The 14,975-nt window shown below is 38.3% G+C and overlaps 1 protein-coding gene across 4 annotated transcripts in view; it reads left to right on the top strand.

Moving 5' to 3' along the window:
- The first annotated feature begins 210 nt into the window (after nt 1–210).
- Nucleotides 211–14,975, top strand: part of NOVA1 (NOVA alternative splicing regulator 1) — a 41,847-nt gene continuing 27,082 nt past the window's right edge. For 2 of the 4 annotated variants that reach the window (XM_053475397.1, XM_053475395.1), the window contains exons 1-2: nt 211–388; nt 2,257–2,400. In XM_053475397.1, the coding sequence (XP_053331372.1) occupies nt 253–388; nt 2,257–2,400 (280 nt within the window). In that variant the 5' untranslated portion in view covers nt 211–252. Of the gene's footprint in view, nt 389–1,119; nt 1,230–1,249; nt 1,409–2,256; nt 2,401–14,975 lie in introns of those variants that run through there. The other 2 variants (XM_053475398.1, XM_053475396.1) reach the window with 2 other exon arrangements.

Below are 14,975 nucleotides of genomic sequence, written 5' to 3'. Positions count from 1 at the left end.
ATCCCTTCCTCCCCCTCCTGGCTCCTCTTTTATTTATTTATTTAGGCTTGCTCTTCTGTGTCTGTGTTTTCTCTTTCTCTTTTCTGTTGCCGTGTCTGTAATTTTTGGAGGTGCACCAGGGGGGCTCCCATTTGCAGTGCTTGCAGTGCAGGTAGCGGGGTCCCCTAGCCCTCCTCCTACTGCCCCAGCCTGTGGCCCCCCCTCCACCCCCAGTGTCCCCCGGTGCTCCCTTGCTTGCTGCAGCCTACCAACATGATGGCGGCAACTCCCATCCAGCAAAACGGGACCCATAGCGGGGTACCCATAGACCTAGATCCTCCAGATTCTAGGAAGAGACCCCTGGAAGCGCCACCGGAGGCTGGAAGCACCAAGAGGACCAACACCGGAGGTAAGTGCTTTGGCTATAATGCACCAGATCGGGGTTATATGAATGCAGACCGCAGACACCCCTCTCCCGGCAGTGTATGCGCCCCCCCAATACGTGCAAAAACCCGAACTTTAGCGCCTTCTGTCAGGGGCTGCTTATCTAAGCCTGTCCATTGTAATCTATGGTCAAAATGGCGTCTTCATCTGTTATTATTGCGTTTTTTAAGCCTTGCGTCTTCAACCTGTCGTATTCTTTTATTGCAATAGACTTGCTATAATAAAACTGCATATCCTCCCCTATATTTTTTTTGGCCGGGGGGGGTTCAAAGAGATGGAGGAAGAGGGTGTCCTGGATGCTTGAGATGCACATTAAGGTATATTTGCAAACCAGAGGGGGGGCGGAGGAAGGAGGGGGTATTAAATTTGGGGTTTGAGGGTTAAAAACACCCCATTGCTGGATGAAGGGTGCAGAACACAGTAGCCTCACAAACACACACCCCCTCTGGCAACTAAGAGGTTAATTGCCAGTGCTGGAGGATGCATAGAGGAGGCAGGGACCAGAGCAGTCAGCTGAACATCAGTGGCTGCACCTTACGGTCCTCTCTCATTGTTCCCAGGCATCCTTTTATTCCAGGAGGCGATCCATCCCCTTCTCTGCTCCCCAGATTTCGGAATATCTCCCTGTCTCCTTTTTTTCAAATTATCCCCCAACCATCAATTGTGAATTGGGGGGAGGGGGTGGGGTGGGAGAGATAGACTCAGCTCACAGGAGCTGGGGGGGTGCTTCTTCTGCATCCTGGTGATGTGTCCCAGCATCTTCGCGTTCATTTCTATTGGAGGCATAACAATGCAACGATGCAGAGGTGAATGCATTTGCTGAGGATTTTTCAAGGAGGATCAGTGGGGTGTTTTTTGTTTTTTTTTTAAAAATTTTTCTGACTTGGATGTATGCTTCCAGCAAAGGAATCACAAATGGACCTGCACTTTTATCATAAACTGTACAGGGATATATATTTACTGGAACATGTTGAGGTTATGCAAAGTCAGTGACTCGTTATATACTAAATAAACATAACATCCAACATTCCTTCCATTTCATTCAGCAAAAACATTTTCACTTTTATTTGTGGGGGGAAAAAAAAGAATTCATCGGTCAGTTTCGGTGATTTTAGCCTTAAGTGAGATGTGACTATCATTGATGACCCTATCCCTCACCATAAATAACTGTGATTTAATCGGTAGATCGTTTAAAAATAAGGAGAGGAAATCTTCTTAAACTGCTTTAATTAATAAGCTTATAGGAGGATCACGAGAGATTGAAAGCAGCTAAAGAAATACATTGGGATTAGAAGGGGAAGTGATTCCACTGATTTTTATTTTCTTGGCAACCACTTAATGCTTTACAAATTAACCATGTTGTTCAGTGTTGGGATTTTGCGGTTCTACACATTTCTAATCCATCTTGCGTGTCGGATATTTCATTGCACCATTTTGCCATCCCATATTGCTTTTTCTTTATTTTTCTATTTATATAGTGTCCACTTTAAGCCTTTCCCATGTATGTAATTCTAACCATTATGGGCTATTTTTACATTCCAGTTTTCTTTTTAAAAAAATATATGTTCCTAAATAATTTTCAGATATGTATGATTCTTAGAGATAAAGCACAGCGGTGTGGATTTATATATATATATATATATATATATATATATATATATATATATATATATATATGTATATATGTATGTATGTATATATATATATATATATATATATATATATATATATATATATTGCATTTTAATACTTGGGTAGTCGCACATCTGAAAATATACATTTCAGTTCTACTACACTTGCTAACTGTTGATTTTCCTTTTTTTCCTTCTTTAGAAGACGGACAGTTTTTCCTGAAAGTCCTCATTCCTAGTTACGCCGCTGGATCTATTATAGGCAAAGGAGGACAGACCATTGTCCAGCTGCAGAAAGAGACAGGAGCCACCATCAAGCTTTCTAAATCCAAAGATTTTTACCCAGGTATGGTTAAGTTTGTTCCAGCAAGTGCCATGTATGTATGTTAATTTCGCAATCAGGATAAGAATGGGGTGAAGAATTGTGTTTATTGTCTACATATCTTATTTCATTTTTGTTTTAATATTGATGTGGAAATCGTGCCATTCTTTCATTGAATGTTTGAGCATGCTATATGCGACATGTAACATTTATTGACAGTTTGCTCCCAAGTGGCTCTGTTACCATGATATTAGAAAGGGTACGTGAGGAGCAGAATTGGTGGCAGTAAATTAGGAGCCAGCTTTAGGGAATTGATGGATGGGATCCTCATAAGACCATAGTGTCATTTTAATTTCAGCCGGTGGGAATGCGGACTTTCTTTTTTTACAACAAAAACATAATAGTGAAATGCAGAATTTAATATAATCAGGTTCCTTTTAGTCCTAATCAGCCCTCATTATTACACAGTTGTACGTATGTGGCATTCCACATTATGTGGAATTTATACATGTGATTTCTAGAAGAGATGAAAAAATATATATGATAACACTTGTTTATAAATAAAATAAATCTTACAATGCATTTTGTGAGTCACAGGAGTAAAGCATGTTGCATCTTTAAGTACAATACTGTGACATATTAATGTATGCTAAAAAAAAAGATAATGGGACATAATATATATAAATCTTTTTTACTGACTGCACTGTCAATAACATCAGATATATTTCACCATGAAAGCTTTACACTGGGATATTTGATTTCATATTCTGCCTTTTGGGGTCAATAAAGAAAAAGTCAGGAATTTTATTACCTGCTTCAATCAAAGGGTCATCAAGCATAGTCTTAGAAACATGCAGGGAATAAAATGTTCTAGGCCTAATTTTTTTCTGTAACCTAGAAAATGTTTTATGGTAAAAAGCCTAATCATTAATAATTAATCACTATTTGGGGGTCATTTATGAGAATGATAGTTCTGTAGGTATAACTTAAAAACATATTAAAGAGTTAAACTAAAGGGAGTTTTTAACTGTTTATTTTTGCTCTCATCCTTTTTTAACTCTTTCAATGTAGGGATGGAATGAAATTCAGTACCAATAATTTGTCTACCCTGGCAATTTAGAGGTTAAACAGCCAGGCAAGACTAAAGATCCACTTACCCCTTTTTTCCTTGGAACGGTAAAAAATTATATGTGGTATTAGCTACCGATTGCATGGGAGCCTGATGCATTATTAGTCATATGTTGGTTTATTTTAACACGTTAAATAATAAGCAATGCATTGGTAACCATCCTCCAAATGATCGTATCTGTGTACATGAGAGCTGTTGTTGGGAAGGTGTAAGAATCATGTTGTTTTATATGATCGTCAATTATAGGCTGAGTATTTATTTGACAAATATGGCTAATTTCTAGCGCAATAATAAAATAAATTCTGCAGGCCTTGTGAATCAGTGCAGTTGGAGCCTCAGAGCCTGAAAATAAGTATTGCAGGTGCTTAGATACCCAGATTCAAAATTGGCGGATGCGCAAACTCTTCAATGGAGGAACTTACATTTAAATGGAAAATGCTGATGAAAACGCGTATCCGATTATGGCCGCCTTTAAGTATACTATCGGATGAGTCTTTGAATGATAATGAGCCCGTCCTAGGATACTGCGGCACTCGCGCATAAATACCGGTTATAAAAATGGCCGTTTTCGTATTATCCCAAGACCAAACACCAACATGACTAGGAATTCAGTTTTTAAGTAGCTGAAAGATGCAGGCAATGGGATTTAGCACTGAGGTTTAATAAGGTAATATATCTGGCAAGCAGCCGCTCAGCCAAATTGAATTTTGCTGTTTAACAGCTGAAAATGAAATAGAATTTTCTTGAATTATACATGAAGTTGTATCAGATGTGCCGAGATATTATAGGAAATTGGTGTTTATAAAAGATTGTCCAAATTGTTAATTAAAAGCTTTTTTTTTGCCAAGTGCACTGTGGATTGGTGAAGGATTGGTGTCACCATCTGGTAGTTCTAACTCTCTGCTCTGTGTTTCCGTTTTAGTATTTCTTTAACACGATTATGTCTTTATCTTGTTTTTAGAATATTTTTATATTTCAACATTAACATAGTCAACAATATGTTGACTGCTTTTTTTTTTTATAGGAAAAATATAGAATTATGACCATGTTGTATTGCTTCTCGTTTGAACCTCTTTGAATTTTTCTATGCCATTATGCTCTGTTGCTTAGTGACGTCATTTTGCGTCACTTTTTCCTAGAAAGGTTTTTTTAGAAAGAGACTGAGACATTTTTGGGTGAAACTTTTAAACCAATAACGGCACACGTTATTACATTTTGTTGAACGCCTGCATTCTGAAGCTTCTACTATAAGCATAGAGAAAATCCTGTATTATATTCTTTATCATGAGAATGTATTTTATGTTTTTTTTTTTTTTTTAAATTTAAATGTAACGCCCGAATAAGCAATTTTAACTACTTTCCCAACACCTGTTAAATGTCCATTTATCTCATATGATGCGATATACAGCCACCTGTTATTCCGCAGCTGATTTGTCCTGGAATTTCAGTGAGCAGGGTTTTTTGCCTGATCTAGTTTTAGGGTTACGATTCTTTCTAGTATGTGAATGCCAAGGCAATAGCTTTTATTTCTTTATAATCATTAGGACTGCAGTTTGTAGAACCCCTTTATTCATCAATATAGCTAAAAATATTTTTTGTAAAACAAATTGTGTTATATGAAAAGGCTGAATTTATATATATATATATTATATATATATCTGTGCCAAAAGAGATGTTGTAAAAAAAAAAAAAAAAAAAAGGGTCTCAGGAATTCTGAATATACAAACCTTTTGGGTAGCGCGTATTATTTTGATGGTAAGCGTTGAATGAAAGCATATTATCTGGAAATATAGCTGATAGTATTGTAGACTGTTTCTACATTAATTTTTTTCTTTAATTAAATTTAAGCTCGTTTTCTTGGTTGTCTTTTTTTATGGTTAATACAGATCGTCATTAGCTGCAAGAAATGTAAGGGCGAATGAATACACATTATAAAATGATAGAATAGATTACAAATACGTTTGACACAGTTTGTTAAAAGTAAAATATATTTAATAAAACCAAATAACAAAGGAACTTTAAATATTTTGGTATCAATTATTTCCTAATTATCTTGTTTTAACTTTTATTTGTGAGCTATGTATAATTATGTGCTGGTGGGGGTGTTTTTTTTTAGATGCAGAGATTCATTAATGCCACTTGTTTTGTCTTGTTTTACTGGATATGTATCATTATTTAAATTTTTTTTGTTCCATTATAATTTGATTGATCAGCCATTATACACAAATTACATAAGAATGCATTACATCTTCAAGATACCCAGCAAGCTTTCATGAAGCCCTACTAAAGAATCTAAGTAGCACATGTTATGTTAATCTTACATATGGTCAGTCGTGTAATTTTGACACATAAGCAAAAACAAGTATAAATATAAGTTGGAGAAATCAAATACGCAATCAGCAAGTTTTTTTACATTTAAAAACAATGGTGATATATACTTATAAACAGATATGAATAAAATATGAATATAAATGAAATCTTTAATATATTATTACATGCATGCATTGACTTTATATCCCAACTAACAGTTGAATTATTGTATATTTAAATAATTGCACATTTAAATTATTTTTACATTGCTTAACACACACACACACACACACACATATATATATATATATATATATATATATATATATATATATACCCTATAGTAGAGGAGAATAGCATTTCAGATCTGTAATGTGTAATACATTTATGTCATAAGGGAGCACATTTCGGAGAGAACAAGTTTCTATGACAGAAAGCGGTTATCATGTTAAACATGTGATCATGTTCCAAGCTTTTCACAGACATAAGGTCATTGATATATATATAATCTAATATTTACAATATACATCTATACCAGTCAGAATTAGGTAAGTATACTAGGTTCCGCAACCGCCAGATTAACTGCATCTAGTGATAATTAGCAAATATTTACACATAAGAAGAAAGGAACATAAAATTGTGTAATTTTCGAACAAGATTTCCCAATACGACGAATTGCTAGCTACTTCCAATATTCACCTTCCAGAATGCTTGTTTCTTCAGAACGAGATTTAAATCAGGCATATCCAGCAGAATGTGCTATATCCATAAGTCCAGCGCGGAGTATCTTTTCAATTTGTTCAAGTCAATCGGAGATATTCTTAGATTGATCATGTTACTGTTTGAGCAATTAGCAAACCTTCCAACACACAAGGTGTCAGGACTTTACCTCCCCGACTGTGTTAGCGCCATGGCCGTATCCAAATCAGGACAAAGCCTCTGTTCTGAGTCATGTGTTGCTGTATAACATTACATTTTCTTTATAGAGCGCCAGCTCGTTCCGTAGCGATGTTGCAAAAGTGACAGCTAACAATATTAAAACTGACAATATACGGAACAGACTATACATTTAACACGCATAAACGCATAGTAGTACAGACAGACTTTGTGAAGCGAAAAATAACTATGATTCCATGTTGTACAACCTCGTTCAGCACTTTTTGGATCTACAGGTAAATTTGCTGACACTAGAACTACAGTAGCTTTATTTTTTAACTTCCATATGTAACAACATTTTCCAATATGTTGTGTATAGTGATGTTCCTTTATCATCCTCGGTTGTACTCAGCACTATCAAAATTGTTCAAATAAGAGAAACACATCATAATTTACATTTTGCAAAAAAAAAGTGTGGCATATCATCAGCCGCTTGGCAATCAACGTGAAGAGAGTATATGTCGTCTTATTACAAGTCATACCGGAACTATTGGCTTTATCTTTCTGTTCCATTGCAGACTCGTGTTTATACTGAATTCTGCTGCAACAACTTTCAAAAAGTCTATTTGTTTCTGTTCCAATTATTTATTTGTGTTGAGCTTTGGTTATTTACACGTCTCTGGGTCTCAGCCAGCATTATACAGACAGAGAATAAAAAATGGTTTGCGACCGACTGAGTGCTAAAGCAGGAGGAGCTCCGAGTGTGGCTGGCTCCCATTTAGAAAGCAGTGATGCCTCATCAACATCGATGACACGAATGACTGAACCCCAAAAGGTCACACCATCTTTGGCAGCTAACGGGTTAAAGGATATCAGTAAAAAGATCTTTGAGGTCCTCAGCTGTACTGTAGGCATAGAAACACCCCTTTGCAATTGTGACAATAATTGGTGATTAATGTACTAATCTCTGCACAGGACCTGTTTTGCATTCGACCAAGTCAAGTAAGAACGATATTACAATTCATACAGGGGACCTTCACCCGTCTATGCCAAAATGCTGTGTATATGTATATATACCTCCTATGGATCAATTAAGCAAGTTAAACATCAGCTATTTCACCTTTGATACGGAAGAGACCCCTTTTTACAGCCTTTAACCCTGTACCAATGCTGCAATATTACAGGTTTATTAAATTAACATCTTGTGCATGCGCAAGCATCGAGAAGCATTAGGCTGTAATGGAGCAGTAATGGCCATTTTCCAAGCAGCAGTGAGGCAAACGTGTTCTATTTATTGCACGGCCCTATGTGATGCTGCCTGTGCGTTTACAGACATTTGGGGGCACCCTTGCACACTCTCAAAGCAGTCTACCTTTAGCGGAGATGCTCAAGATTGACTCTTGCTCCCAGCCGTCCATGTCGACGACAGCCTGCAAAAGATGGAGCCAAGCAGCTCTACAGATTGTTTCACATTGAAACGGTTTTTGAGAAAAAATATGTGGGATGACTTCATGTCTCTTCCTGTAAGAAAATAAACCATAAGTAGCCATTACGAGTGTTGTAAGGTGAGCAGTTCAGCAATGAAGCGGCTGATGAAGCTCTCAGTGCCACCATCTGCGATGCATTTTTCACAAAAAGCCACCTTTGAACATGATACACTAGGATTTGTACAATTTAGTTACACTTATATCAGCAAATCTATTACCCCACCACAATTCAGCCCCCCGTTTTCTCTCCACTTAGCCTTGTGACGACAACCCCTGACAAATGCCTTTACTCCATGGGAAATGTTAGCAGAAGATGACCAGAGCATTAGATATAATGTAAGGAGGTTTTGCTTGACTGAGAAGTTCTAAAGGTTAATACAGTGAAGAAACTTGAATATGCATAGGGCAGGAATTAAGCTATCCTGAATATAAGGCCAATGGCAAAATAGGGTTTGAGGTTTTTAAACCGGAATGGACAGTGAAGACTGAGTGAAAGGTTCTTATCTGCCATACAATTCTATGTTTCTCTAGGTTGTCCCTTTTGTGTGTGTGTGTGTGTGTGTGTGTGTGTGTGCGTGTGCGGAGTGGGTGGGGGTTGGCCAACCTGAGCCTCTGCAGCTGTCGAACTAAAGTTCGAGGGCCTCAGCAAAGTAGGATCATGAGAGTTGTAGCTTCACAGCTGGACAGCTACAGATTACCAAAGGTAGGAACGATCTAAATGGGGTGAGCCTTGGACTACTGAAATATTAACCCTTTAATATCACTAATGTAAATTTTAAGATGTTTCTTTGATTTAAACAAGTGTTATTCAGCCTAGGCTATTCTTGGGGTTCACTGGGGTTGGCCCTTAATAATATCAAGTCAGTCAGTGGGATGAAACTGCAACTCTCCTGGCAATTCTCTATTGTGAACCCCAAATATTCCATTGTATTAACTGTAGCGTAGAGCCTGTTCACTGATATTTTTTAATGGGATGATGAATGACTCCGCTGCCAGTATGTATTCCCAGGCTACCCAATGTTCCCAAAGTAAGAAAATACATTTATTTTTAAACGCTCTTGTTCCTTTAGTGTAGAAACTGTATGGCTAGCGTTAGAATTGTTATGGAGCAAGGGAGAGTTACTTATGGGTTACATCAATAATACATAGAGTGTGGAGGGATTTCACTATAGCTCTTGCTAATTTATCTTAACAATGGAATTGTTCACCATTCAATGCACCATTCCCTCGATTCTGTTGTCTGCACACTCGGTTTGTGTGATTTTGACTAAGGTGAAAGCAGGAAGGCATTTTTATTATTATGAAAAGTGAAGCCGATAAGGTGCAACAAGAGCGCACCGAAAAAAATTACTTTGAGGTTGTTGAGAAGTTTCAAGCTAACAGGTGTCACTCAGGCCATACAGCACGTGCATTTTGTCACAGGTTAGTGATGTTATGTGATAAATAGTTACCATGAGCAGCAACTGTTAACCAATCACTCCTCTACAACTCTGTCACAGGACGGTTTGGTAGCACTCGAGTTAAAGTAAAGGGTCCAATATCCCCAGGTAATTGGGGCCAGCTAGTGGGAGCGTAACCACACAGGTCTCCGGTTTCACTGCAGCTGCTGTGGTCCTTAATTACCCTGACCTATAGGGCAGGAAAGGCAGTCTTTGCTAGTACCCTTCTTCTGATGCACAGGCAGCTCCTCCTTACCCAAATCCCTTTCATACCCTTAAAGGGCTGTCAAACTGGATCATTATACAGATATGTATTGCAAACAGTATATTTTTGCACAGTGAAAATTGTCACAGATTATAAATGCATGGTAAAAACTCCAGATTAGAGATTTATAGTGATATGGATAGTAATAATTAAATTTATACTATATAGGAATCAGGGCTATACAAAGTTAGGATTTAAGAGAAGAAAAAATGTTGTTACCACAGCTTGCACTTTTCACACATGGGATGATCTATCTTCACTACTTCTGAAATGCCTGGCAGATGAGGGACACATACCATTACACTGCATAGCTCCCACGCGTTCCGCGGGTTAAACAGATTGGCAGTAACCTCAGAATATCCATTGTTGATTTGTTTAATCAATGTTTTTGTCAGGGGTTACTTTTTGTTTTTCAACAAAAGGTATTAGATCACGCAGTTTTGGGACGTTTTGTTACATAGACGACAGATTCCCTGCTGTCCTGTATACAGTAAGGTTTGTTGTATGCCGAGGAACAAACATAAATCTACTGGGCTGCATGGAAGAATATTGATGCAGCCCTTGCCAGGTAGTCCCTGAAGAGAACCATGTCTCTCTGTAAAAGAAACTTGATATAACCCTGTAAAAAAAAAATGGGTTCTTGCTAAAATTCCACAACTCTCCACAGCAGGGATGCCCTGGTCTAGGAGGCAGGGGGTAACTGCCCCCCTGGGCCAATCCAGGATCTTAAAACAGGAAAAATTGTAGAGGTGGGGGCCTGGTTGAGTTACGCAATGCAATGTAATACAACGTTACATGGCCATGCTGCAGTAGTGCAAGGTAAGTGAGAGTGTGTGTGTGTGTGTGTGTGTGTGTGTGTGTGTGTGTGGGAGCACTTAACTTGCCGCCACGACAGGTGCCAGCTGCCCCTTCTCTATGCCGTTCATTTTACAGAATAAAATACTAATAAAACAGAAGGATTTCATTGATAGGCACCAACTTAATGAGGTCTTTGGTGGACAATTCATTGATGTTCTATGGACATTCATAAACCTTGCCTTGGACACTGGTGTCCCTCTAAGGACACTTTGCTTATCGCTGAATGATTTATGGATAATGGAACCTGTAATAAAGCAGTTTATCCTCTGCTCAGTCCAAAAGTGGCTAAAAGAGATAAAAGCTCTACTCGCTTTTGACAACGTCTACATTGGTGTTTAAAGTTTAAATGCCCATCTGGACTACAAGTTAATTGAAAATAAATTCCCTCCAGTCACTTTCAGTTCGCACGGACCTCCTATCTATATTCCTCTTTACCCTTGGAGAAGAAAAGTCAGATTGAACGTCTCATTAAGACACATGGACCCTGGCCAACATTCAGAGCATGTTTAAGATCCCCTCTCCTGGAAGTGAAGATATTCCTGTAATCTCTCAGCTTTTGCAAGGGAGAGATTCCTCCTGAGTATGTGCTCCGTCACCTGCCAACTAAGAGACACATTCTGTGAACAGTCTTATCGTTTCTCAGCTCCGTCGTCGTTGCAGTAATGCCAAATAAACTGCTGACAGGAAAACAACAACACTGGGGAGATAGATAGATCTGTGTAAGATGTATAGCTAGATTGACAGATAGGTAGCACCTACAGAAATACAAATTATTTATATTTTTATATATATTTTATTTATATTTTATTTTTTAGAAGTAATTTTTTATAAGGCTAATTAGTAGTAGCTCCTAAGACATATGGTATAATACAGTAAGAGCAATCATAATATATTGTTTTTATTATCTGGACGCACACCAATCAAAGAATTTAGTATGCAGTGCTACCAACAGTGACGGATTATCCATTAGGCACAATGGGCAAGGGAGCATAGCAGTAGGTGCACCGTGGCGGAAGGCGGGTATTAAGTGGCCCCGCATGACATATTTTTTTTTTTTTAAATGTATAATTTTATGGTATTGGTATACTTTGGCCTTTAAGATTTGGAGCACCAGGATATAACGTAATATTCTGGCGCACGGCATCCTACAGGTGCGCAGTGCCTTTTATGAAAGTCTATGGTATGAAAGAGCCGGTGAAAGAGCCGGTACAGCCTTCATTGCTTAAATAGGCCAGTTGGGGAGATCTCTCTTGTAACCGGCCCATTGTACGTCAGGACACTGGGGGGCTTGGTATGTATTCATGTTACTAAGACATTTAGAAAGATAATTTTATTTATTTGTAAACACATGTTCTGCTATTTCTATACACATTATTCTGTTAGGGCTGTAGAACACTGTCATAACCCATCAAACATTTTGAGCTCCTCAAGAAAAGAAGGACATCAGGGTAGAAAGAGGGACTGCTGGGTCTGGAGCTTAAAGAGGGACTAGCTAAAACGTCCAATAGCTTTGCGGGTCAGAGACAAGCAAGAGAGGAGCTAGAAGATCAATCATAAAGGAGAAAAAATGCATGGCTATTTCTTGAATTACATACCGTATATTTTGAGACATTTTTGCGCTTTCACAGAAAGGAACGTTAACAGGTTAAAAGACTTAAGTTACAATTCTTATATACTATAAACTGAAACATTTTTTTGCAGCTACTGTTGGGGTGTGACTGAAGATGCACCTGCTTTCACTAATCTAACTTATTTATCCATTTGGATATTTCAAAATTTAGGGTTGTGATTGCATGATGTGATCTCAGCCTGCCTAAGCATATGCCAGGGGTTTTATTGTATGACATCATCAGTCAACATCTCATGTAATTTGCTGTGTTAACCAAATGGCTCTAATACCAGTCCTCATGGTAAAAGTACCAATTGTGAATCTTAGATATAGCAGTCTGACCCTGAGAATCTGCTCCTTCACCCTGAGACCCTGTGACGGAGGCAAAAACCTTGAGACTCAAGGTGAAACCCTGAGAATTCCAAGATATGACCTCTATGAGAACTTAACAGGCTTTATTATATTTACCGTAATCTTGGTATGGTACTACCGGTTCTGTGCCCTGTATAAGACTTTGAGGCCATAGTAGATGCATCTTATTATGAATAGACATCTTGACCTGCAAGCCAAGGTGGCAAATATGGGTGTTGTGTTGTAGTGAACTGGTTGTGGTGACAACCAAATGCTTCTGGTAATGAAGAAAGAAACTCATGATTTATCAGGAGGTACAGATATTCTGTATTAGGTCACATGCATTCAAGCAGAGATTTTAGCTGTTATATGGCAATGAGAAAAGCACCGGTTTGAAATGTATGAATAATTTAGAGTAGAATATGAAGGGGTGAACTCTGGGCTGTGTGACCCTACAGACAGTGTCTAGATTATAAAAAAAACAACGTAATATTTTCTAGTATAACCTGTCTGTAAAATTCCTTTTAGTGTGCAATACAAATCTGCATCACAGGTTGTACCTACAATCACTTGTAGGTCTCCAGGACTATAGTATCTTCTGTGACTGTCCTTCCCGCATGTCCTCTAACAAACATTTTGGTACAGAATTGCATATAACATCGGCTCTAGCGCAGAACAGGAATTATCTTTTTAAATCCCAGGAATCTATTGAACTTGGCGTGTTTACTCCACATATTTTTTTCCATGTGTTGTTTTCCAACTGTTGTGGTTCCTCCCTGGCAGCGAAGTGGTTATATGTCTGAAGTCCAATTTCCTCAGGAAGCAGGTGATGGGTGGTCTTAGACCCCATGTATCTGCTTAGAAAATACAGGCCCTGCTGTTGGCTGGGAGACCGTCTTCTCTGGCTATTTGTACAAAGGAGAACGGGAAAAGGACGGGTATGGGGGGGGGGGCGGGGGAATGAGGGGGGTATGTGAACAGCTGAAGTGATACCAAGCGCCAGCTGGGGGATCTGAAATCAAAATAAGCTCTGTGTGTGTTGTATTAACATGCAATTAGAATGCACAATAGTGATTGTGTGGATCAAGGTCAGAATGCATTGTGGAAAAAAACTGCAAAAACACAACACTGTTTTTGCCTGTGTTTTCACAAATCTGAATTTAGATTGAACAGTCAATATCGGCTGTCTGTTATTTAAAAACGCAGTTGTCATTTTGGCATATTTCTGAGCAGGGCATGTACATTGTAGCGCGCAGTGTATGTGATCTAAATACATAGAGAAGTCATTTACTTAATAATCCTACATATTCCAAAAAGTAGCATTATTTGTGTGCCAAAATGATGTGGTGCAGGAAAAAGGCCAGTGCGATGGCCACTGTATGAATAGTCACTAGTTCCTGTCATTTACACTGTTTGAGAATTTAGAAGCCACAAAGATCCCCTTTTAGTAGCCATTCATAGATAGATAGATAGATATAGTGATTCTCTGTCTCTTGGGGTCTGTCGAGTTTTACTGTATACAGGTGAACTGCTGTTTCAGTATTCAATACTACTATGAGTAGTTAGCATAAAGTTCGGTGTGCACATGGTACTCCGTGTTAGCGCAGTTCTGAATGCTGTGTGTACATTAGGTGCTTCCCATGCCCAATAATGCTGAACAGTACAAGTGACAGGTTACCATGCAATAAGTGGAATATATAAGTGATTCCCTTCTGTAAGCGTATGTATCCTGCATACTGCAGGGTAGCACATTATATGTGCAGGAGAGGAACGTGTGAATTGTATACATGTCCTGGAAAAATGACAATACTTCGTATTCTCTGCATACTTTGAGAATATTCAGTATTCCGGGCATATTCTTTGTCTATAATACTATGTAAATGCTGTGTGGATACTCAGTTTTCTGTGAATATTTAGTATTTTTCACAAACCATGTGATGCTCGGTATTCTATGCATGCAGTGTGACTACTAGGTTCTGCAGGTATGTCATGGGTTTCTGTATTTAGTATCATTCATGTCTATTCTGATAGACCTTTCCTTACTATTCTCAGAGATGCCTTTCATTCTCTAAATATATCCCTACTTGTATTGTTTTGGTGTCTGCAAAGTACAGGAAAACACAGACGTGGCCTCTCCTGGGATGTTCTGTTTTGGCTTCTGTAATGATTTCAAAGTGTGTTAATTACGAGACGTCCTCTCTTTTCACCCAAAAATACCCAATTTTTTATTTTATTTTTTTTTTGGACCTCAACTTTGGATCAAAATGCCATGGAA

This window comes from Spea bombifrons, chromosome 9 (genome assembly GCF_027358695.1).
Source record: "Spea bombifrons isolate aSpeBom1 chromosome 9, aSpeBom1.2.pri, whole genome shotgun sequence".
Classification (NCBI taxonomy): Eukaryota; Metazoa; Chordata; class Amphibia; order Anura; family Pelobatidae; genus Spea; species Spea bombifrons.
The sequence above is the reverse complement of the archived record's forward strand: the minus strand, read 5'-3'. Positions and strand labels throughout refer to the sequence as shown.